This window comes from Larus michahellis, chromosome 8 (assembly GCF_964199755.1).
Source record: "Larus michahellis chromosome 8, bLarMic1.1, whole genome shotgun sequence".
In the NCBI taxonomy this organism is placed as follows: domain Eukaryota; kingdom Metazoa; phylum Chordata; class Aves; order Charadriiformes; family Laridae; genus Larus; species Larus michahellis.
This window is the reverse complement of record NC_133903.1, coordinates 45,646,372-45,669,726: the sequence shown is the minus strand read 5'-3', so window position 1 is coordinate 45,669,726 and position 23,355 is coordinate 45,646,372. Positions and strand designations below refer to the sequence as shown.

Sequence of the window (23,355 nt, the reverse complement as noted above, 5' to 3'; positions counted from 1 at the left end):
CAAGGGGAGGAGGGGCAGGAAGTGTCCCATGGCACAGTAAGGGCAGCCCTGGGCACCTTGTGGGGCAGGAGCCCCCCCCCAGTGCTGCCCCAAGACTAGGCAAGGGAGGCAGGGGCGCTCTGCTCCCCCAGCTGGAGGTGGCCAGCAGGGCTGTCATCTGCCCCATCCCACTGGATGCTGAAACTGCCCCATCTCATGGTGACCTGCTGCCCCCCCAACCCCCCCGCCTCCACAAACCCCGCAAACTTTTGAAACTTTTATTAAATACAAAAAACCCCGGTCTCTGCGACCGAACGCTGCATTCAACGTACGCTCAAAAAAAGGGTCAAACATTCAAATGTACAAAAGTTGCCGGTGGCCCCCCCAGCCCCGGCGTGCTGCCCCGCTCCCGGCCCCACTGCTCCTGGCCCCCTGCGGGGTGTGGGGGGGGTGCTGGGGCTCCCAGTCCCATGGAGGGGCACGGGGCACCCGCCCTGCACGGCCCCGGCCTCTCCTGCCTGCAGCCCCCCCTGCCCCAGGCCTGGAGGGGGGAAGTGAGAGAAGGGAGAGACCCCAGTGTCCCTCAAATCACCTGTGGGGCACCTGCTGCTGGAGGGAGCTGTGGGGCAGCCCCTCCTCTGCAAGAGCTCCCCCCAAGGAGGGGCTGGGAGGGTTCAAAATGAGCCCTATCTCCCCAAAAAGTGGGGAGGGCAGGTGAGGGCAGGCGTAGGCAGGGGCTGAACACGCACACAGCATCTGCCTTTGGGGAGGGGAGACGGGATACGGCCGCCATCCCCCAGGCCTGGGGAAACTGAGGCACAGCGAGGGGCGTTCGCTAACTGGAGGTCTCTGTTTGGCAGAGCTGAGACAGGGCCCGGCTCTAAGCACCAGACTAAAGCAGAGGAAGACAGCGAGCCACGTCGTCGCGCCCAGCAGCGCAGGCAGCACTCAGCTGGGGCGGCAACATGGCCCTGATCCTGCCTGCTCGGGGGGGCCTGGGCTGCTCCCACCCCCAGCTGGGGCAGCAGCAGTTCCAGCGCTGTCAAAGGGGGAAGCCTGCACCCCACTTCTCGCAGCGCTGGTGGGGACCCCCCCAGGTTTCCCAGAGCAGCAGAATCTCACCCTCCCCACCCGGGGTGCAGGCAGGAGCTGGCATGGGCAGGGGGCTCCTCGCCAGCGCTGGGGTTGCCCCCTCCCTCTGTGCCGGGAGCCGCACACAGGGCGGCCGGGCTCGTCCGCCGACACACCAAGTATGGGGCGGGGGTCCTGCAAACACACTCGTGGGGACGGGGAGAACAGAGAAATCCTGGGGACTGAGGGCGGGCTGTGGGGCAGCCGTCTCCGGAAGGCAGCAGAGTAGGCAGAAAACATCCCCGTCCAGTCCTGGCTCTTGAGCTGGGGCAAAACCCGCTGTGCCCAGCCAGTCCGGACACAGAGCCGGCTCCCAGCGGCTCTGCCGGCGGCATGAGCGCTAGCCCCGGGCCAGGCGGGGGGGCGGCCTGCCAATCTCCACCGTGATGTTGGTGTACATGGGCTGGCGTGAAACCTCCACCAGCCGGTACTGCAGCGAGCTGATCCCATCCCGCTTCATCGTCATTTTGGTGTTCTGGATCTTGGTGAATCTGGTGGGAATGGGAGTGGGATGAGGCGGGAGGGGGCCGGGGGGGGGAGCTTGCTGCTGTGCCTGACCTCTGCAGGGGTGAGCAGAGCAGAGGAGCTGGTGGCCGGAGGTAGCCAAGCGATCACCCAGCATCCCAGCTCTCCTGGACCCTGCGGCTCACTCACCTCTGCGGGTTGGGCTCGTTGTGTTTGTCACGTTCGTGCTTGATCATGCGGTACCTCCCGATGCGGATGTCGGGCCTCGACACCTTCATGCCGTTCAGGGAGATGCTGGGGGCCGGGAGCAGGGGGCGATCAGCATGTGGGCACCAAGGTGGGACGTTCCCCACCCCAGAGACCTGTGGGGTCAACTCCCAGCCCAAATAAACCTGTGCCTGCTTAACCAGGGCTGTGCCAAGCCAAGCTGACTAAAGCCAGACCACAGCAGGGCCAGTGCCACGACCGAGGGTGCCACATGCCTCATGGCAGAGCGTGCCCAAAGCACCACTCCTGCCTCTGGCTCTGCAGGCCGGCAGCTGCGGTCAGCCTGTGCTGTTTACATTCCCCAAATGCCGGTGTCCAGCCCTTCCCTCAGCCCCCCCGACACATTAAGGGCTGTCTCAAGCTCTCCCAGAGCGCCACACGCTGCTTGTTCACCACCTCAGATGGAAACCACAACGACACCACCGTGCCCATGGCACCTGCAAGGGGTGTTTCGCTTGCCCAGCCATTACAGGCTGGTTGTGCACCACTGTCTGCATGCTTCTTCCCCAGGCAGTGCCATAGGGAAACCCCTGGGAGATGAGGTGGGAGCCATCCGTCTTGTCTCCAGCACCCAACACGGGGTGCGTGCGGGGGGGGGGGATTCGGCTCCAGTCCTGCGCGCGGCTGTGCTGCGGCCTGCCGGCTGCCGGCAGAAATGCCTGCTCAGCTGCTGCGCGGCTGCCACCAAGACGCTTCCAAGTTTTGCATCCCAGCCCTGGACGCGTCCAAGTTTAGCATCCCGGCCCTGGCCTGGAGCGGAGCCCACAGGCACGCCGCCCCGCTGGCGCAGCTTGCACCACAGCAGGAGGGGGACGGGCCCCATCACACTGGGGGGGTTCAGCCCCAAGGAAGGCATGTGGGTGCCCCACAGCCCCCCAGCACCCTGGGAGGGGTCAGTTTGATCTGTGAGGGTCACCAGCCCTCAAGTTGGAGGATAATTAAATCCCTCTCTGCCACGTGGCATGCCCTGTGCATGTCCCCCACAAAACCAGGAGCCCCAGCACTGGTGAAGGTGCCCAGGTCGGTGCTCGGCAGAGAGACACCAGCACACCCCAACCAGCTGGGGCTGGTGAGGGGTTGGCACCTACCGGTTAAAGATGTCATCGTCCTCTCCTCCCCAGCCCCAGTACTCGTTGGGAAAGCCGTTGATCTTCAGGAACTGTGACTTGCTCAGCCCAGAGACGCCACCGAAGTAGCCAGCATAGGGCAGCCTGCAGGGTGACAGCAAACATGTCAGCCCCCAGGGTCAGGCAGGGATGGGGGTCAGCTCCATGGCAACCCCCAGGGACAAACACCAGCCCCCTCCACGTCACTCTCCCACCCAGGGCTCTGCGTCCTCTCCCATCCAATGTCCACAGTTATAGCCAGTGACCCCACGCCTGCCCTGGGTGTCCACTAAGGTTGGTGGCCTGGGTGTCACCCCAGCCCTGCCCAGGTAAACACCCCAGCCCCACAGAGCACCCACCTGAACCCAAACTTGTCCATGCCAACGGCAAAGTGCCGTGGCTGCTCATAGCAGCGATAGAGGTTGCGGTCGTCCATGGGGATGAGGTCCACGTCGCTGAAGATGAAGCAGTCATACTCCTCGTCATCCTTGAGGGCCTCCAGGAACCCCACATTGAGCAGCTTGGCCCGGTTGAAGGTGTCCTCGCCAAACTGCGGGGCAGAGCTCAGTGATGCCCGCCTGCCCACCCTGGCCCCACCAACCCCTTGTCCCTGGCCCCCTCACCTGGTTGATGATGTAGATGCCGTAAGCCACCTTCTGCCGGCGCAGGATGGGGTGCAGGTAGTGCAGCCAGTACTTGAGATGGTGTTCACGGTGTCGGAAGGGGATGAGGATGGCCACCTTCTGCCGGGGCAGGCAGTCTGGGGGGGTGTACTTGCCACCCTGGCGCACATCGGGGTTCTCCCGCTGCACCCGCTCCATGCTCATGGGAGAGCTGAACTCGATGAGCAGGCGCCCAACTGCAAGAGGGAGGGCAGGGTGACGCCCGCAGAACAGGACACAGTCCGGGTCATGGTCACCCACTGCTCCTGGCCAGGCCAGTGAGCAAACAGCCAGGGGGACCTGCAAGGGGGACCGGCACTGCCAAGGGCAGAGAACACCCAAAACCTTTCCCAAACAGGGGCAGAGAGACTGGGCAAGCCACTAATAAAACCTGAAGAAACCAGCTGTCCTGGTACCAGTTCCAGGCCTGGGTTTCTCCATTGTTCCACCCCTGAGACGAGAAGCCATGTTCAGGGCCCAGGGGACAGGGATGCCGCCCACTCCAGCTGCACACTCAGAGCCAGAGCCCACGTCCCCTCCACGCTCACCCTGCACATCTCACCTAAGCCGGGAGGCATCTCCTGGCAGGGCTGCAAGGGCTTCTCAGTGGCAGACTGGTTGGTGCTGGGCTTGGCGCTGGGGGACGGGGCCTCAGCGCCAGCTGGCGCGTAGCTGGGGACGGTGCCGTTGGGGCGGGAGAAGTTGGAGAAAGGGTGGGCGCGCGAGGCGTTCCTGGCGTTGAAGCGGCTGAAGAAGTCCAGGTGCTGCGCGTAGACATCGAAGTAGAGGATCATGATGATGACAAAGTGGAGCAGGCAGAGCAGCAGCACGGCCTTGCAAATCCTTTCCAGGGTCACCCCCAAGAGCAGCCTGGTCATCTTCTGGGCACGGGCAGGCGGACATGTGCGCTCAGTGGGGCAGGGGGGCGGCTCCAGCCACGGTCCTGATCCTGCCGAGACACCCCACACTCAGGACACCCCCAGCCTGAGCCCCCAACCCCAGCCCAAACAACAGCAGGGCAGCGGGAGCAGCGCAGGCCTGAGGAGGAGGCGGTGGGCTCGCAGGTGGGCATGCCAGAGAGCACCCCGTGGGGATGCTGCGCTCAGATCCCTGCTCTGGAGGCACAGCCATGAAGACACGAGAGGTCCCCAGCCCCATGCAGCAAGTCTTCTGCCCGCTTTCCAAGGCCCAGACCAGGCCAGACCCAGTCCCTGTCCCCGTCACCCCCCAGCAGGGGACAGGGGTACCGTCATGGGTGCCACAAAGAGCCTCCGTGGAGGCTGGGCCCATGGAGAAGGTCATGCTCTCCAAAACACAGCCAGCCTGGGGTGTCCCAAAGGGGGGTTCCCTCATCAGCCACACCTTTCTGTGCCATCCCATTTCCCTCCTCCCTGTCCCACCCCCCTCAGCTGCGCTGCACCCCAGCAGCGGCACCAAAGCGGGGCCGTCAAGAGAGCGCCATGCCAGCAGGGGCCCTCCTCAGGGCCAGCGGGGCCAGCAGCTGCGCAGCAGACACCCAGTCACGCCGAGCGGGACATCCTGGCCCTCAGGACGGGGGTCCCTGCCACGTCCAGGGGAGTCCGGCTTACAGCCAGTGGCGCAGGTCCTCTCTCCTCCTGCTGCCGGTGGGGAGGCCCCCTGGGACGCTGGGAGCCACTGGGAGCCAGGGTCCCCTTATCTCCCACATGACACCTGGAGCTGGGCCAGGGCCCTGACGGGAAGGCAGCCGGGAGAGTCACCGGAGAGCCCCGGCTGAGCCAAACCGTCTGGCTCTTCCCAGCTTCGCCACCGCCGGGCCTTGGGCCACAGCACGGTCCTGGGCCACAGCTCCTGCCCTGGTCCCTGTCTCCACCCCTGCTCCCAGGGAAGCTGCGAGGACAAGAGACAGGCACGGGGGTTCGCAAGGCCCTGGGGACCCTGGGACAGGCCGATGCCACTGCAGGGACCCTGAGGGGACCCCGGCAGCCGGGGAGCTGCAACAAGACCCCCCAGCAGGAGCGCAGCTAGGACCCGAAGGTGCTGGCAACCATCCCAGGGCCTGGGCCAGCCCACCGGCAGCTGCCAGTCCCGGCCAGTGGGGCCCCCCGGGGAGCCACAGGGCACCGAGCCGGCAGTGACGGCAGCACCGGCTGGGAGCAGGGACAGGAGCCGAGGTGTAAAGCAGGACCCCCTGCCCAACCCCACTCCAGCTGCCCCCTCCCACCCCCAGCAGGCAGCGGGGTGCGGGCAGGAGCCCACCACAGACAGTGAAGTGCTGGAAAAGGCTCCAAGCCCAGTGCCCACCTGTGTCCACCCACTCCATCGGATGCAGAGTGGGGTCCCCATGGGCAGGGGCCTCCTGGCACGCCCCAGCACCCCAGCCCCTCATCCATGTTTTTTCTAGAAAGTCACCCTCTGGAGAAAAGCCGGTTTTGCCGTTATCTCCCAAACCTTCTCACGGTCACGGCGCCCTGCCACCAAGCACAGCCCTTGACGTAGCGACCTGCCTGACCCCAGCGCCCACCAGAAACCCTCCCCAAAAACCACAGCCCTCGCAGCAGGCAGCACATGGAGCGGCGGCACCTCGACAGCCAGGTGGGGAGGCGCTAGGGAAAAATAAGAGCAGGTTTTAGGGACCCTTTAGCGGGGTGGTCCACGAGGTGAGCGGAGCACAATTTTCGATGGGAACAAAAGCGAAGCACTCCATCAAACGGTGGCCACGGGATGCCATGAGTATGAGTGGGCTTAAAAACACCCGCTTAAGCAGGGGGGCTATGAAATATGATGTTATCTCCCCCACTACAGTGCAGCATCTTCTCAAGGGGCAAGAGGCCGAAAGCAACCTGGGGCTGGGGAGCTGGTCCCCAGGGATTCACCCCGGTGTGGTGCATGCCATGGGGCTGGTGATGCTCGTTTTGGAGGGGTTGCTCATCTTCATGGGCTCCATCCTTATTCCCGCAGGCCACTGGAGGCATGGGGGGAGCCGATGGCCCCGGGGCCACCTTTGGTGGCCCCGGGGCCATCGGCTCCCCCAACGCCTCCCTTCTCCCAGCCAAAAGCAGGGCAAAGGGGCACGTTCATCACAACCAACCCCCCCCCGGAATTTTTCCCAGCCCCCGACACACACAAAAACTTATTAAAAAACGAGAAACAACCTCAAAAAGAGGCTTTTTCCCGAGTCGGGGCGGTGCCACCCGTAAGTGACCGGGATCTCATCCCCCCGGGTCGCATCTCGGGGCCATCCCCGGGCCTCTCCCAGCCGGCCAGGCCTGTCCGCGCCGTTATACTCACCGCGGCCTCGGGGCTGCCGCGCCGCCCCGGCGCCGGTCAGCGGCCCCCGCCGCCGCCGCCTCCTCCTCCTCCTCCTCCTCTTCCTCCTCCAGCCCCGGCCGCCGGCCCGCGGGCTCCCATGCCCGGGGCTGCGGGGCGGAGGGGGGTAAGGGGGGGACCCAACCGGCCGGGCCGCCGCACCACCGAGAGCCGCAGGGAGACGGGGCCGCGCCCGCACGCCGGCTCCGCCCGCCGCCGCCGCCGCACCGGGCGGGGCCGCCGCCGCCGACCGCCCCGCGCTCCCGGGACCGCGCTGCCGCCGGGCGAGCGTAGCCCCGCCGGGACCGGGACCACACGGATGCAAAACCCCACGGATGTAGACCCCACCGGGATGCTCCCCCCACCCCCAGCCGCTCCGGGATGCTCAGCCCTTGGCCCCAAGCCCGCCACCGAGGACCCTCTGCGAACACCCCCCCTGCCACCCCCCCAACCTCCGGGGGCACAGGGACAGGGTCTATCGGTGTTTCTTTCTCCCCCCCCCTTCCCTTTTTGGCAGTGTGGGAGGCAGCGCTTTCACCCACCCATCCACCCGGGGCAACTCCTGCGTCCATGGGTGTTGGTGCTGGCTCAGCGCCCATCGCAACCTATTTGTGGCTCCTTCCCCCCCCCCCCCCCCCGCTTCTTTTCCATTTTTCTCGGTGTTTCCTAGCAATGAATTTCACTCTCCCTAACACAACAGCATCACCGAAAGATCTTGGGCTGGTCCCACCAAGAGTTTGGCCCACCACGAGTAGTTTTGGTGACATCCTCAGCCTTTCCCTTCTTGCCAACCCCACGACAGCGTTTGTCCCCATGTCGAGCAGCCCCTGTCTCTCGTCATGCCCTGTGCCTGGCCATTCACCCGAGCGAGGGCCTTCCTGCTGCCCAGCGGCAGCTCCCTTAAGAAGACAACCTTACAGCAGAGATCAAAGCAGCACCCAAACAGCCCAACCCTGCTCCACCCCTGCTAAAAGCTGTCCAACTTCTGCCTCCAGCTCTCGCTTCGGCTCTTCAGCAGGTGGCATTTCCCTCCATGAGTACTTACACACGGTCACCAAATCATCTTTCAACTCCCGCTGCTGCTGCTTTTAAATGAGATGTGGTGCAAGATGCTGGAGTCCCACATAAGCTTTCTCCATGCTTGGGCAGCAGGTATTTAGCACACCCAAGGGAGTGCAGGGCATGCTCCCCTCACCCCCACCAGCTGCAGGAGGGAGGCCATAGGCCACCCACACTACTGTGATACCAGCCCTGGTGGGTCTCATGTCCTCACAAGGGGCCCATGATCAAGCCCAGAGCCCATTCCCTTCCCAAAGCCGTGATACACACAGGTGGGATTTGGAGGGTGGGAAACACCTTACAGAGGGACATTTCTGACAGCGGATGGATTTCTATCAAGCCAGTGCAGGGCAGGCCAGACCCGTCACTGAAAGACGAGGGGGTGAGTCTTTCAAGACAGATGAATGATCAAGATGATTAACCCATGGAGCAGCTTCTCTACCGCCAGCACAGGCTGCCCAACCTCAGGTATCTCCTTCCAGCAGGCAGCCCCATGAGTTCGATGTGGGTCTGACAGGATGGCCCTGTGGATGGCCCTTCTGACACCTCTAGCCCGTAGCAGTGGCAATGCCAGGGGTACAGCCCTCAGGCAGGATGGGCAACACTGCCCACACCAGACACCTTCTGAGCAGGCAGGACCCAGGTCATGTCCCTGCCATTACATGGGGCACACAGAGCTCCTGTCGCAGCCTCCAGCCCCAGAGCAGCCAGCACTGCTGGCAGGAACAGTGGCTTGGTTTGCCCCAGCTGTCTTCCTGCACCCCAGGCTGAGACACTGCTGTCCCAAAACGCACAGGACAACGGGGAGCAGAGCTGGGAAACCAGCAGAGCTTGGAGAGGCCATGCAGAGGCAGCTGCCCTAGTCTCAAGGGCAAAAATCAGCAGGCATGAACGCTTCTCTGGCTCTAGCAGCCCCACTGCTGTTCCAGCCTGGTACACCCAGGTGGGAAGAGAGATGGGCAGCTCCAGACGTGCATCTGCTCTGAGGCAGCAATAACAGCACCAGGGTATCGATGCTTCTCCTACAAAGGTGTACTGGCAGCACAGCAGGATGAGGGCCTTGTGCTGGATACAGCAGACTGCAGAAGCATCAGCTCCAGGCTCTCTGCAAAGCGGAGGCAGGAGGACCTTGTTCTTCCCTTCCCCCAAGCCTAGCAGAAGAGCTGCAGGCCCAGCTGTCCACAGCCGGCTTCCCCACGCTGTATTCACTGCAGCCAGGGAGAGGGGAGCAGAGCCAGCACAAAGTGTCCTCACCCCTGGGAACTCTGCCAGGGCCCCCTGGGATGGAGGGGCACTGCAGACCCGAGAGCCCCGGCACCCAGCAGCACCTGCCCAGGCAGCAGCACCCAGCCAACACTCACACAAGGGGGCTGCTGGCTGAAGTAGAGCCTTGGAAGGGGCAAAAGCTTTGCTCCTCTGCCCTTCTGGTGCTCCCCAGCTACACAATGGGGCTACGGACACTGTACGCTCCCGCTGTGCTAAACTACCTGGATGGGAGCCGAAAGGCCCAAACCAGCTTGTGCCTGTGCCTTCAGCATGCCTCACATGGGGCAGTGCCAGTGCTGGTAGGAGCCTGGCAGAGGCAGTGTGGAGCTGCCTGCTGCCTGCTCCAGCAGCCTCCTACTTGCTCTGGGCAGCAAAGCAGAGCTCTGTGTTCCCACAGCCCAAAGAGGGTGGCCTATTGCAGGCTGAGGAGGCAGCAAGATAAACCCCACACATGGAGGACACCACCAGGCTACCGGAGCCAGGCAGGGACTTTGCCAGAGGCACAGAGGGGAATCTCCAAGCAGGGGGTCAGCCCAAATCAGCACTTGCTCTCTGCAAGCCTCCCTGGCACACACAGGGCAGAGGAAGAGCTGCATCCTTGGATGAGAACCATATTTATTTCACGGACACAGAATTGCACTGGTGGTTGATTCTACACATACCGGGGACACGCAGCAGCAGGGCCCCACAGGCTGGGCCAGGCTGCTGGGAGCAGATTCACACAGAGAAATTTGTTTCTTCCGAGGGGCCAACTGATCGGCAGGACGGGGCTCTACACAGCCGGGGTCCCGCTCCCGCCACCAGGCGGCTTCTGCCCCAATCAAGGATAGAAACATTAAATAAATATATACAGCACCTCTCGGGGCAGGCCGGAACAGGCTGGGTGGGATAGGGCTCAGTTGCCCATTTTTACTTTAGATGTCTAGAAAAAAAGAAAGAGAGGTTAGGCCAAGCCCTACAAACCCCAGCCCAGCACCCCTGTCCCACTCAGTACCCCGGGACCATCCAGAAGCTGCAGACAGCTTATCAGCCCCACCGACAAGACACGAGCATCACACAGGATGCACCCAAGGTGACACCCTCGGTGACAGTTGCTCAGAAGGGCCATCAAAAGAGTTCTCACTGCTGCAAATAGGCACAGCATGCTGTGGGGAGAGCTGTGCCACTGCAAACTTCAAAAGTAGCCTCCCTGTCCCAATGCAGAGGATTGTGCTGGAGCCCAGGTGTGTCTCCCTGGAGCTGAAGAGCACCCAGGGTGCCAGGCACTTGGTGCTCACATAAACCTGGTGGCCCCAGGAGGCGTGTACCTGCAAGATAGCAACGATGACCCCAAACAGCCCTATGGCACTGCCAAAGATCTCCACGATCAGGATCTTGACGAAGAGGCTGGCGTTCTGCGCATCAGCCAGGGCAGCCCCACTGCCCACTATGCCCACGCAGACCCCACAGAAGAGATTGCACAACCCCACGGTCAGGCCAGCCCCAAACATGGAGAAACCTGTGAGAGAGGAACACTGCAAGAGCAGGGGGTAACCGGCACCCGGGGCATGCTGCAGCAGCTCTGTCTCGAGGTGACAGAAGATCCAGAGCTACCAAGTACCAGCAGCATCCTCCTCTTTGGGGAGTAGGACTGCTCCAGGGTGTGCCCCAGCTCCTGCAGCACCAGGCCAGCAGGTGACAGTGCTCTGGGGCTGCCAGAGGGAGGACTAGTGCTGCTGCTGGGCAGCACAGTCCAGCTGAGTGCAGCAAGGCATCACGAAGGTAACTAAAAAGCTACTTTTTGGCAGAAGAGTCACACTTCCTTCAGACACCTGCAGCAGGCTACGGGACAGCAGAGCCGGGCCCTGCAGTCCTGTTCTCTACAGCCCAGGGCAGAGGTAACAGCAGGAGGTGAGAGTCAGGGTGTGGCAATGCTCACAGCGACGGCACCAGGGACTGAGCAGTCCTTACCTGCGTGGTAGTTCCTGGCTCCAATCGCCTCTGGGGTGACTGCAGAGAAAGGCTGAGAGAAAGCACAAGCCATGGGTTACTGGCAAGTCTGTGGTCTCCAGAAGTACCTGCTCCCAGTACAGCATGAGGCAGCTATATTTTGTCTAGAGCTGGTCCCTGACTCCATGTCCCTGGGTGGCTTCATGATATCTGCTCCCCCAACCCACTCTTCAGCATGGACAAGGGCCACCACACAGACCACCAGCCCAGGGGCTCCCAGAGCCACAAAAGTGTCCAAAATCACTAGAGGGACACTGCTCACAACTCTGCCCCACGCTCGGCTGCCACCCCCACTGTGGCCCTGAGGTCATCTCAGGGCTGGCAGGGCAGCCCAGGTCCTCCCATACCTCAGCCATGTTACTGATGACAATTGCCATGATGATCCCGTAGATGGCCACAGCCTCGCAGAAAATGATGCTGTAGAGAAAGGCAAAGTCTGAGCACAGCGTCCCAGTCAGCCTGAGCACAGCGTCCCAGGCTCTCCCCTATCCCAAGCAGCCTCTGCCAATTCTTGCCGGGCCAGCCAGAAGCCAGACCTCTCTCCGGGGCCATAGCTCAAGCCTGCCACACTGCTGCCAAGGGCAGAAAGGTCCAGCCTACCCACTGCTTTCCTCAAACAAGGGAGAGCTGCCAAGGACAAAGGCTGGGTGCTGGTGGCGCTGTACCACCCGAGGAAGCTGAGACGACCCTGTGGGAAGCAGGCCTAGCGAGCCCTGTCCTCCGCCAGCCCCCTTTGCTCCTTTGGGGAAGGGCTGTGCAAGGTCTGGCCAGGGGAACCCTTGCTGGGGGCAGGAAGTTGATCTCAGGGTGTTTGTTTTGAACACACTGGGCTCATTCACTGCGTGATGTCACACAGTGACTCTTCAAAGCAGCACTCTGGCTCCTTTAGGGCTCTTTGTTTTGAAAACAAACAGCGCAGCAAGTAACAGTCTGCCAGCAGCACCCAGCTAGAGACAGGACAGGAGCCTCTGCACTGTGCTGGGACCCGCCCCGTTCAGGCACAGCATGAACACGAACCCCAGGTCTGTGCTTACCTGACCAGGTTCTTGGTTTTGATCCGAGGGGCTTTGACTCCACCACCGATGATGCTGGAGCCCGTGATGTAAATCCCCCTGTGGCAGACAAGGGTGGTTGGTGGAGGGTCTGGCACTTGCTGAAGGATTCAATAGGGATACCAGGATCTTCCAGCTGAGCGACACTATGAACTTGGTCTGTCCATCCCCCAGGGTACAAATGGTCCAAAGCTTCACTGCCTACACCAGCAGAACTGCTGGGGCACAAGAGCCACCACTGCATGGCCTGGGCTCAGGCGCATGGCTTCCAGAGAGCCAGGGACGTCCCTGCTTCTCCACTGCCATTGCAGCCCATGAGGTGGTCCGTCCAGACTGCCCAGCAACCTGCCCCCACTGCTGCAGTGACCCACCCAGCCCCAGATTCCTGCATGTACACACTGTCCTGCCCCTGCCCTGCCATAGGAAACAGCACTACCTAAGCAACTACTGAGTTGGGACAGCAGGAGCCTGCTGAAGAGCCAGCCCCACTCACCAAGCAGCTCCCACCACAGACAGGGAAATGGCCAGGCCAATGCCCAGGTTGCACCACATGAAGGGTGAGGTCTCTGTCAGGAACCTGTAGAGGAAGAAGTGCCCTGAGTTAGCACACAGGCTGAGCCCCTCTAGTCATGGTGCACAGCCCCACAACAGGTAGCCCCCACCCCATCATACAGACTGAGATGCGCTAGGCACTGACAGATGGTGGGATGCAAGAGCCTTTCTTTGCCAGCCAGCAACCAAGGACCCTCACCCGCATGGACCAAGAACTTCCTCCCAAACCCTCACTGTCAAGGGGAAGTCTGGGCTGTGAGGCTGCTGGGACAAAGGTGGGTGATGGCTGCACGAGGACCCTATATGGAGCCAGTCACACATACACGTGGACTGCACCTATCCCTCCTCACAGTGACCACTGCCCATCACTCAAAAGCAAGTGCTGTTTCTTGCCAGGCACCGTCAATACCGACCACCTCACCCAGCCCTGTGCTCAGTGGGGGGGATGCCGGTATTTGCAGGGAACTCACCAGGCCACATCGAAGCGGAAGCCCAGGTCAAATATTGTGTAGCAGATCCCTGGAAAGCAAGAGTGACATGGGAACCTTCAGACAGGCACCAGCAACTAGCCCAGTGCTGCCATTTCCTCCCCTACCTGTGGAGCCCAGGAGCACAGCACAGCACAGCATGCAGAAGAGTTACTGGGAAGACTGTCTCAGGCGTGCAGAGCTGTGGGGCAAGGTGCCCCACCAAAGTCCAGCCCCAGCAACCCCAGTACTCCCACATCGGCACAAGACAGAGACAGCCCAGACCTGCGATACTCCCAGACTCCATCCCAGTCTTCACTGAGGATTGCTGCGGTTGTTGCACTCATTTTCTGCTCCCTGACCCTGTTGAGCACCCACAGGCCACGCTGGGCTGAAGGGAGCCCTGTGCCCCAGCACGGTCTCCATCCGCATCACTCAACAGCTCAGCCCCGCTGGAGAGCCAAGGAATCAGGTGACCAGCCATGAGCTCTTCTCTCTCACAGGGAGGAGAGAGGTGCGAGGCTGTGCCCTGACTGACCATCAGATGCTGCTCCATCACCATCCCACCAGGATCTGTGCTGCTCCCCAGGAGCCCTTCAACACCAGACGCGGCAGCTGCTGCCCAGCACCCCCCTCTTCAAGAATGTTCAAGACGCGCCTGCTGTCCTCAGTGTTTTTCCCAAGGTTGGTCATTTGCAGAAAAATTTGTACTCCAACACTGCCAGGAGACAACAAAGAGCAGCCCTGAAACGCCCAGAAAAGCTCTTCCTTTCCAGGGAGGGATTATAAGGGCAGCTCACCCTGCTGTACCCCAAGTGCTCCTCTCGCATGCCGGATTGCAGTTGGGAGTCACGCCGAGCAGCCCAAGCAGACACAGAGGTGCTTACACTAAAACTCTGCTCTACTCTGAGCTCATGAGCAGGAAACACAGCTGCAGACCAGAAGAGATACTCACTCTTTGCATGACTTGCAGTGCGCAGCTGGAAAAGACATAGACCTAGCCCTAAGGAACAGATAGGTGCAGGCAGTGTGGCACTGTCTGCTCCACACCAGATAAAGAGGGTGAAGGGATGGCTCTTTACCACTGCTAACTAGAGCCTGCAGCTGTGTGACACTGACCCCGCATATGTCTGGATAAAGAGGAAATGGGAGACTTCTGAAATGCTTAAAAGCAGCAAAGAGGACATTGCATGTCTCCTGCTGCTCCCTTCCCCCAGAGTTGCAGTCTGGAGACCGAGGTGACAGCAAGCCAGCGATGTGCTTAGTAGCAACATAGGGGCAGGACCATGTGCCCCAGGCTGCAGGAGCCTTTCCCTGCCCATAGCCAAGACCTGAGGACAACCCATCCCATGGGAGAGCTCAGTGCTGCAGCCTAGGGAGACCTGCCAGCCTCACAGCAGGGGTGTCCCCATTGTCCCTGTGTGCTAAACCCCTCCACAGATGACTTGGGGCCCAGTACCCCATGCACCAGGAGGACATACAAGTGCTGCCAGATGAGCAAGCCCCAAAACGGGAAGCAGTAATGCTGGTCACTGCTCCCGCCCGCAGAATTGTGGTGTCCCCCTCCCCTGCAGCAACACACACAAATAAGGAACAGTGCCACCGTGACCAAGGAGCATGGCGGGAGGCCACATCCAAGCTCACATGCCTGGCGACCTTCAGGGATGATCGACAGTGCTGAGCATGGCCAGTCTGTAACTTGTGTTTTGGTTTCGCTGCTTGGCTGGCTGAGCAGGAACTGAACCCAGCCAGCTTTATCTGACCCCACTCCCCAGGAGTGGTAAAGAAGAGCTACAACCAGCTCAGGGCAGATCCCCAGGGCACCTTCCATCTCTTCAAGAGCAGTTGTAGCCTTGGATTCATACATAAAAGAAACAGGGTGAATGATACTTTCCCATGAGCTCTGTCTCACAGCCCTGCAGCCAGAAGGGAAAAAAAAAAAAAAAAAAGAGCCAGGACAGCAAGACCAGAGCACCAAAGCAGGGCTCAGGACAAGGAGGAAAAGCACAAAGAGGCACCACAGCAACACTGAGCTGAGGAAACTGTTTCCTGCTCGCTCCTTCCCCAAAAAGGGACTGCAACAGGGCAGGGGAAGTTAAAAGCATGTGGGCTCAGCTCATTGACTTTTTCCAACAGTCTAAAGTTCGCAGTGCATGTCCACGCTGGTGCGAGCTGCATGATTCAGAGAGCCCAGGAAGGCAGCCCTGGGCCCAGCCCTGGATTCACGAGGGAGTGAGACACCCTCAGCTTCTGACTCTGTCTTTCCCCTCACTCAAACACTGAGGCCGGAGCCAAGGTCTCCCCAGCTTCTGCCTGGCTTGTGGTCACCTCACTCAGCACTGAAAGAGGAAATAACAATCAACTCCAGCATAAAAATCTTCTTGCTACCCCTTGAAGTCATCCCCTTCACAGGAAGCATTAAATCCATCCTCAGTGCCACCGAGCCCAACGCCATCAGCAGTAGAGCCCAGGCTGCCACAAGCTGCAAAACAGCCATGCACTAGCTCTGGCATCTTCTGGACAAACCTGCACATTTCCTTGCACAGCCACAGCTTGGCAAAGCAGGAAGCATCTCCTCCGTCCAGGAGGCAACAACTGTCACAGCCTGAAAAAACAGGCACCTATCTTTACCTCCCCTGATCTGCCGGATCCAAACACAACCCTTGACTGCCACCAGCACCCTTCCACACTCACAACGAAGCAAATCAACTGCTCAACCCAGACATACTCAGAGCACCAACAGCTGCACATCCAGAGGCAGCTGTCAGTTACATGGCGCTGCTGGGGGGCTGATCCCTCAAAGCGCCCAGGGAGTGATGTCCGGCCTGAGGACCCCCACAGCGGTGCTCCCGGTGCCGTGGCAGGCCACGGGCCAGCCCTCCTGCCTCTGCCCCAGAGCAGCTCGGCCACCGGGGGACTGACAACGTTGCAATCCTTCGACCACCACCTCCCTTTTCCACACCACAGCGAACCTCCACAGCCTCTCTCCGGCAAGGCAGCAGCCAGCACGGACAGAAGCCCAAGCTACGGTCTCTCCTCACACCCAGAGCCCCCTCCTGACCCACGGCCCAGCCCCACAGCCCGACCCTGTCACCCACGGTCAGCCCTGTCACCCACGGCCCAGCCCCCCTCTGCCCCCCGTCCCGTCCCGTCGCTGACCGACGCCCAGCAGCGTGCTCCAGAAGGCGAGGCCGAGCCCCGAGTACAGCAGGGCGAGCCCCGTCATGGCGGCGGCGGCGGCAGCGCGGGACGGAGCGGAGCGGGCCGGCCGGGTGCGAGCGCGTCACCTGACCCGCGCGGGACACGTGAGCGGAACCGCAGCGCCGGAGCGGAAAGCGCGTGACGCCACCGCCGCCACCGCGCCCGCTTATTGGCTGCCCGGCCTGACAGCGGCGCGGGAACTACACAGACCAGAACGCACCGTGGCCAGCGTCTCTTCCCATTGGCTGCCCTTCCCCTCTCCGCCCTGCCGATAGGCCCCGCTCCCTCAGAGGCGGAATTTCCGGGAACGGAGAAGGCGGGGCCGTGTTCTCATTGGCCTATTCCGCGCCCCAGCCCGGAAGCGGGCGCAGGGGTCCCGCGTGGCGGGCCTGACCCCCGACCCCACGGCGCCATGGCAACGGCCTTCAGCAGCGACGGTGAGGCCGCGCTGCGGCGGGAGTTGGGCCCGGCGGCGGCCGCACCGCGGGGGGACCTTGACGGCTTCTACGAGATGGGCCGGGCCGCCGCCTTCGTGCGGGGCGGCGGGTTCCGTAAGGTGAGCGGGGCCGGAGGTGGAGCGGGGCCGGGGGCTGCGGGCCGCGGGCCGCCCCAACCCGCTGCTTCACACCCTGTCCTCTCCCCAGGTCGCCCTCCAGTTCCCCGATGAGCTCCTGGCGGACGCGGCGACGGTGGCGGCCCGGATGGAGGCTGCGACAGGGGCCGAGATGTACGTCCTGGGAGACACCACGTACGGCAGGTCGGTGAGGGGCTGCGGGGGGGGGGCGTCCCGGGGGTCCTCCACGGGCAGGAATGGGGCTGCTCGTCCCCTGCCTGGCAGGCCCGAGGGCTCCTGGAGCTGCCCGGGCTGGGGAGAGCGGTGCCAGGGAGGAAGAGCTCCGTGGTGCAGAGCCCGTTTGACAGTGGGTCCTCCCTCCCCGCAGCTGCTGTGTGGACGAAGTGGCTGCCGAGCATGCAGGTGCCGAGGCAGTGTTGCACTACGGCCCAGCCTGCCTCAGCCCCTGCAGAAAGCTGCCGGTGCTGCACATCTTCGGGCAGCAGCCCCTGGACATCGGACGTTGCACAGAGGCCTTCCGGGAGCTCTACCCCGATCGGCAGACCCGTGTGGTGGTGCTGAGCGATGTGGTCTATGCCCACATGATGGGTGAGTGCTCTGGGGCAGGGAGGGGGTCTATGGTGCTGCTCTGAGCTCTACAGAGCTGCCAGGGGAAGAGGCAGCAGCACCCAGGCAGTTCCCAGACACTGTCGGCCTTAATTTCTGTCCTTTCCTCTCCCCTAATCTGCTGTCCCACCTTCTGTGGGTCAGGTCTGTGGCTGTGTTTCACTTTCATTCCTCTGTCCCTTCAGGTGAGCTGGAGCAGCAGTTGTGCCCCGAGTACCCCAATATTGTTTTCTCCAGGGTGGTGTGCGGGGACCCTCCTGGCTCTGCACCACCCGGGGAGGTGCAGCAATTTGGTCGCCAGTTCCCGGTGGAGGCGTTGGGAGGGCTGCAGGACTGCGCCATGTTCTACGTGGGAGCTGAGGGCCTGGCCCTCACCAGCTTCATGCTGACCTGGAACCGCTGCCCCTTCAGCTCCTTTGATCCTGCCACCGGCTGCAGCCGCCGTGAGACCCTCAACGTCAACCGGGCCCTGATGCGACGCCTCTACCTGGTGGAGCGGGCCCGGGATGCCAAGGTGGTGGGCATCCTGGTGGGCACCCTCGGCGTGGCAGGCTACCTGGTTGTGTTGCAGCACCTCCGAGAGCTTTTGCGCCGGGCTGGCAAGCGCAGCTACATGCTGGCCGTGGGGAAACCAAACCCCGCCAAGCTGGCCAACTTCCTGGAGGTGGACATTTTTGTGCTGGTGGCCTGCTCTCAGAACACCCTGCTGGACTCCAGTGAATTCTACCGGCCCATCGTGACCCCCTATGAGCTGGAGCTGGCCTGTAACCCAGCCCGGGAGTGGACAGGGAACTACTTCACTGATTTCAGAGACCTGCTGCCAGGTAACGGCTGGAAACCAGCTGCCCAATACCCTCCTGGCACACATCCTGCCCTGCTCCCCTGCCTGGAGGCTGCAGTTGCCCTGGCTCTGTGCTGGCCGGAGGATAGACATAAGCACTGGGCTAATGTTATCATTTCCTGGCAGGTGCCTGCGCACATGTTGAGCTCCCACCAGCTGTTCCAGCAGCGGAGGCCATTCCTGACGTCTCGCTGATCACGGGGGAGATGCGTGCGGCCCACCTCTGTGACCACCCATCCCCTCAGCTGCCCCCCAGCACCACCCTGGCCTGTAGGGACCAGACGCGGGCCCTCGCAGAGATCAGCCCTGCTGGTTCGTGATGTGGTTTCATGGCGGGGCTGAGCGCTGGTGCAGGGGCAGTGCTGCCTCCCTGCTCCCAGTAACAATTCCCTCTCTCTCTCCTCCCAGCCTCCTTCCTGGAGTCCCGCAGCTGGCGGGGCCTAGAGCAGCAGCTGGGGCAGACGCCCGTCTCCAAGGCTGTGCAGGGCCGACGAGGGATTGCCATTGCATACGAGGACGAGGGGCACGAGCAACCCTGATTCGGCAGCAGCATCAGCAGAAGCAAGGGGTGTGCGGGGGCCCAGGCAGTGCCTGCCACTGGGTGCTGGACCTGTGAGGGTGTCATGAGGGTCCGGACCTGCCACCAACTAGCCCTATGCTGGGTGCGGCTGTGGGTCAGTAGTGCTGTGGTGGGACAGCAGGAGTTGCATGCGTGTTTGGGGATGCTGGCTGCACCCCAGGGCTCAAGGCCAGGAGAGGGGCCCAGCCCAGACTTGGCCTCCAAGGGCTCCCCAGTCCAGGGCAGCTTTGGCCCTGTGTGGAAAGGTCACAGCTTCGCACAAGCTGACAGCACCAGTACTCGAGGCTTGTGTGGGCTACTGCTGCTAACTAAAGCTGAACTGTAAAGGACTTGTGAGTGAATCGTCTTCTAGAATAAACCATGGGCTGAGGAGTGCAGGCAGGGGTGATACCAGACATCCCAGAGTGAAAACAAAAATCCCAGTGCCCACTCTGGCGTTGGCTAAAATCAGCCTGAGAGAACAGAAAACCAGAACTGGGACTCCCCAGAAATGAAACCACATTCACAGGCTGGACTGGGGAACAAGGCAAAGGGGAGAGGGCTCCGAGCACCAGCAAGCCCCTCGCCTGTTCTGATGAACAGGAGTGTGGCGCACACATCGTGTGCTGCAGGGGGGATGGGGGTCTGACCCCTCTTGTGTGGGGCAGGACCATTTCATCTCCGTGAGCTGCTCGTTGTTGGGCAGGAGAGTGTGGTGAGCAGGGGTGGACCACTGATTTTCACCATCCCTCACGCAGCCAGGGGGTACATGAGGTGTTGAGGCACCCCAACCTTGATTTAATCCCCTCTGCTGGGCTGTTGCCCAGAGGCAAAGGGCAGGCAAAGTCCGGTTACCGCAATAACGACAGCCACAACGTAGAAATAGTCTTAATATAATTAGGTGCAGGGCCTCCCCCCTCCCAACCACACACTTACAAACGAGCAGGGGGCAAGCCCCCCCGCCCAGCTAGCCACTGCCATGGGCACAGGGACAGCCCCCCCCACCGTGGGGCACAGGCACCCACAGGGAAGTGCTGGGGAAGGGCTGGTAGCCTGGGCACGGGGCAGCCCATGCTGGGGCCATCCTGCCCAGGCTTCCCCCTCGCCCACCGCCGCCTCCTGCAGCCGGCACTCCCGTCCCCTGTGAGGGGGGAGCATGCTGGGGGAAACAAAGATGCTGACACCGAGATGCGGCCACCAAATCTAGCTGAGGAGCGTCCCGAGTGGGTTAATTCTAGGTGGAGGGTTATTCTACGGAGCCGTACTGCAGCAGGGCAGGGAGGATGAGGGGAGGGGGGGAAGGTTCCTTGCAGGAAAGAGCTGGTCCGGGCAAATTGTCCGCGGTCCTGGCCAGGTGCTCAGTAGTCTGCTGTGTACTCCGTGCCATGCAGCCCTCGGCACAGCAGGGTGAACTCCTTCACCATCTCCTTCACTCGCCGCTTGTTCACACGCTCTCTGCTAAGACAGAGGGAGAGGACAAACGTGGAGCAGGAGGGACACACCAGGCCATGCCGGGGCGGAGGTCGTTCCCACCGCATGTGGGGCACAGCCATCACAGGGAGGGGTGCACAAACCTGAGGATCTGCTGGCTGAAGGTCTCCTTCTGCTCAGGGCTGACGCGGGCTGAGGGGAAGCCATCCTGCTGCATGGCCTCCTTGATCCAGACGCTCAGGTAGCTGAAGCAGTGCTTGTTCAAGGCAAAGAGGATTTCTGCGAAGTGATCCATGAGGCTGCGGGATGCCTGTCCGCCGACGCCCTGCCACAGAGCAGACAGACCCTGCTGAGCCCCCGGCATCACCCTGCCTGCACCCACCCATGCTGCTGGGCTTTCTGTCCCCGTCTCCGCAGGGGAACAGAGCCCAAAGCTGCCCAGGGAGCCCGTGGTCCCGGCGTCTCTCACCTCCAGCACTGCCTGCAGCAGCACTTTGCCGTTCTCATGCACAACCTGTCCCACTGGGGCGATCTCTCCGCAGCGGGGCAGCAGCTCTGTCTGAAACACATAGCCCAGCATGCTCAGTACCGGCACGGGCTCCACATCCTTGCCCAACTCCTTCCCTCCCAGCTCTCAGGTGGGGGCTGCACGATGCCATGATACTCACAAAAAAGCCACAGGATGCTTTGACCGTTGGGGCCTCGGGGAACTTGAGTGAAAGGACACCTGAGGGCAGAAAATGCTCAAGTGAGCAGCCAAAACCCTGCACACCACCCCAAATCAGCCCTGTGATCCCCAGCCCCTGGCTGGTCTGTGCCCGGCTCCGCAGGAGGAGCAGGCTGGCTTCTCCGCAGAGCGATATGGAGCATGTGCCCGTACCCGTGGTACTCACCACACTGAAACACTGCTTTGACATCCAGGTTGCTACACAGGAAGAGGTCCGGCTTCCTTTTCAGAGCCTGCAAGGCACACAGACAGGCAGCATAAACCCAGCGCTGCAGAGGCAGCCAGGAAACCTCCGAGGAACCCAGCGCCCCAGACAACCTCTGCCTGGACGCACACTTACCTGGGCACACCCACGGTAAACAGCAGATTCACACAGTACAGCAGGAAACCATCACTTTCCACCACCCCCCCCCCTAAAATGTCAATCAAACAGCCAGGCAGTTTGCTACGCTCAGGGACCGCCGACCCCAGGACCTGAAGACGGACGCCACAGCAGCGTACACACAAACACTTTGGACACAGAGATGGCACAGAGGGCTCCTGTCCCACCAGAGCTGACCAGGCAGTGGCAGCACTCCCGGGACAAGGGCAGCCATGCGGCACCCAGCAGAGACCAGCCACCTGTGTGCTTTGCTCCTCTCAAAGACGCTGGCCTCCCCGAGGTCACAGGAACCGGTTCAAGCAGTAACCCCAGACTGGACCAGCGGCTCGCTCTGCTTGGGCTCCAGGGCACAGATGACTAGGAGATGCCAACATTGCAAGTCCGAGATCAGAAAACCTTTGGTATTTTTCTGCCACACGGCGATCCCACCAGCCTCTGTGGGCATCAGGCACTGCTGCTGGGGACACCCTGAGCTGTGGAACCCCATGCAATTGCTTGGTCCCCCCTGTGCTGGCACTGGGCAGCTACTGGATGGGTATGTTTCAGTCTGCACCTTCCACTCCATGGGAAGGGCTTCTGCCCTGCCACAGTAAGCCCTGCTATGTAAGGTGGCCATGTCCGTGCCCTGACCACCGTGCCACCTTGCCCACTGCTGCAGACCAGCACTGGGGATGGCAGCCATGCCTCCTGCCCTGCTGTCACTGCGACATCGGGGACAGCACCCACAGCACTGGAGTGGCCCCGCTCTGTGCCTGGAGCTCAGAGGTCAGGCAGCCCTTGGACTGAGCTGTGTGCAGGGCCACTGCTCTCCTCCGAGCCTGCTCCCAGGGATGAAAGCAGGGACAGCTTTCAGCCAGCAGTGCCCAGGACACACAGCCACTGGACCACGGCTGTGGTCTCGGAGCAAAACAGACTTATTTCCCACCCCTTCTTCTCCAGGGAAACCCCATGGTCATCTGCCCAGTGCAGAGAACCAAGAAGCGGAGGGGCAGCTTTCAGGGTTACCCCATCTCCTTTCTGACTCTTTGTATCACATGCTGCAAGAGAGGGCTCAGGTTTGCTTGGGCACCAAAAGCATCACTGTACCAGGCGGAGACAGCACAGTTGCAGGGACTTGCTTCCCTGTGAGACACAAGGAGAGACCTTCATGGGGGCAATCAGGGGCCGCATGATGCCCGTGCGTGTGTATATACACACTATGTGCACCATCCCTCCTGACGTGCTACCACCATCAGAAGGCTAGCTAGCGCCTGGGCGATGGTTTAGAATCGCATCCACTCACTGTGGCTGCTGTCGTCTAGTCAGCCCCATACCAAACAAACACTTGCAAGGGACCTTGCAGTTTTAGCCATGGGTGACTACCCCGCCTGGAGCGGGCTCCAGAGCGGTGACCATGAACTTCTCCCCTAGCAGCACGCTGCTCAAGCGCAGTTGGCTCCTGTGATACCACGCAGCTGCAGGTTCCTTTACCCTGCCAGTACAAGGGGCTGGTTTTAACACGAGTCCTGCGCGCTGCAAGACTTTTCAGTTGGCACAAGAGTCATCCAACGTGCTCAGGTTGCCACCTACCTGCAGGGTGAGTCTCCCAGCCAAACCAGACCAGCAGCAGGCAGAGCCCGCCAAGATCTCCCGCAGCCTCACTGCAGCATCTGCTCCTCCCTCCGTCAGGGCCATGGGGGAAAGCGTGCCAATAGTGGAAGGGCTCCTTCCCATAGGACACCTCCACCGAGAGAGTGCAGAGCGCAAGCCCA

General features: G+C 61.7%; 4 protein-coding genes across 6 annotated transcripts in view; 1 reads left to right on the top strand and 3 right to left on the bottom strand.

Annotated features, from left to right (window-relative positions):
• Positions 1–243: 243 nt before the first annotated feature.
• On the bottom strand, positions 244–7,110 carry B4GALT2 (beta-1,4-galactosyltransferase 2). Its single transcript, XM_074596734.1, has 7 exons — positions 6,881–7,110; positions 4,173–4,559; positions 3,572–3,807; positions 3,308–3,498; positions 2,931–3,053; positions 1,765–1,869; positions 244–1,601 (listed from the first exon to the last, which is right to left on the bottom strand). Exons 2-7 carry the CDS (start codon positions 4,486–4,488, stop codon positions 1,451–1,453), a joined length of 1,122 nt encoding a protein of 373 aa, XP_074452835.1. The 5' UTR covers positions 4,489–4,559; positions 6,881–7,110; the 3' UTR covers positions 244–1,450.
• Positions 7,111–9,821: 2,711 nt separating this feature from the next.
• ATP6V0B (ATPase H+ transporting V0 subunit b) lies at positions 9,822–16,659 on the bottom strand. Its single transcript, XM_074596735.1, has 8 exons — positions 16,443–16,659; positions 13,287–13,335; positions 12,758–12,841; positions 12,247–12,324; positions 11,560–11,629; positions 11,174–11,225; positions 10,531–10,721; positions 9,822–10,145 (listed from the first exon to the last, which is right to left on the bottom strand). The coding sequence occupies exons 1-8, from the start codon at positions 16,507–16,509 to the stop codon at positions 10,119–10,121; spliced, it is 618 nt and encodes a 205-aa protein (XP_074452836.1). The 5' UTR covers positions 16,510–16,659; the 3' UTR covers positions 9,822–10,118.
• Positions 16,660–16,853: 194 nt separating this feature from the next.
• Positions 16,854–19,461, top strand: DPH2 (diphthamide biosynthesis 2). Its single transcript, XM_074597376.1, has 6 exons — positions 16,854–17,040; positions 17,129–17,241; positions 17,426–17,646; positions 17,850–18,488; positions 18,632–18,817; positions 18,914–19,461. The coding sequence occupies exons 1-6, from the start codon at positions 16,897–16,899 to the stop codon at positions 19,042–19,044; spliced, it is 1,434 nt and encodes a 477-aa protein (XP_074453477.1). The 5' UTR covers positions 16,854–16,896; the 3' UTR covers positions 19,045–19,461.
• Positions 19,462–19,941: 480 nt separating this feature from the next.
• IPO13 (importin 13) overlaps positions 19,942–23,355 on the bottom strand; it is a 32,314-nt gene continuing 28,900 nt past the window's right edge. For 2 of the 3 annotated variants that reach the window (XR_012588664.1, XM_074597386.1), the window contains 5 exons: positions 21,389–21,455; positions 21,164–21,222; positions 20,965–21,054; positions 20,639–20,820; positions 19,942–20,519 (listed from right to left, as the gene is read on the bottom strand). Coding sequence is in view for 2 of the 3 variants with exons in the window: in XM_074597386.1 (XP_074453487.1) it covers positions 20,423–20,519; positions 20,639–20,820; positions 20,965–21,054; positions 21,164–21,222; positions 21,389–21,455 (495 nt within the window). In the remaining variant the exon portion in view is untranslated. Of the gene's footprint in view, positions 20,523–20,638; positions 20,821–20,964; positions 21,055–21,163; positions 21,223–21,388; positions 21,456–23,355 lie in introns of all 3 variants that reach the window. The other variant, XM_074597385.1, reaches the window with a different exon arrangement.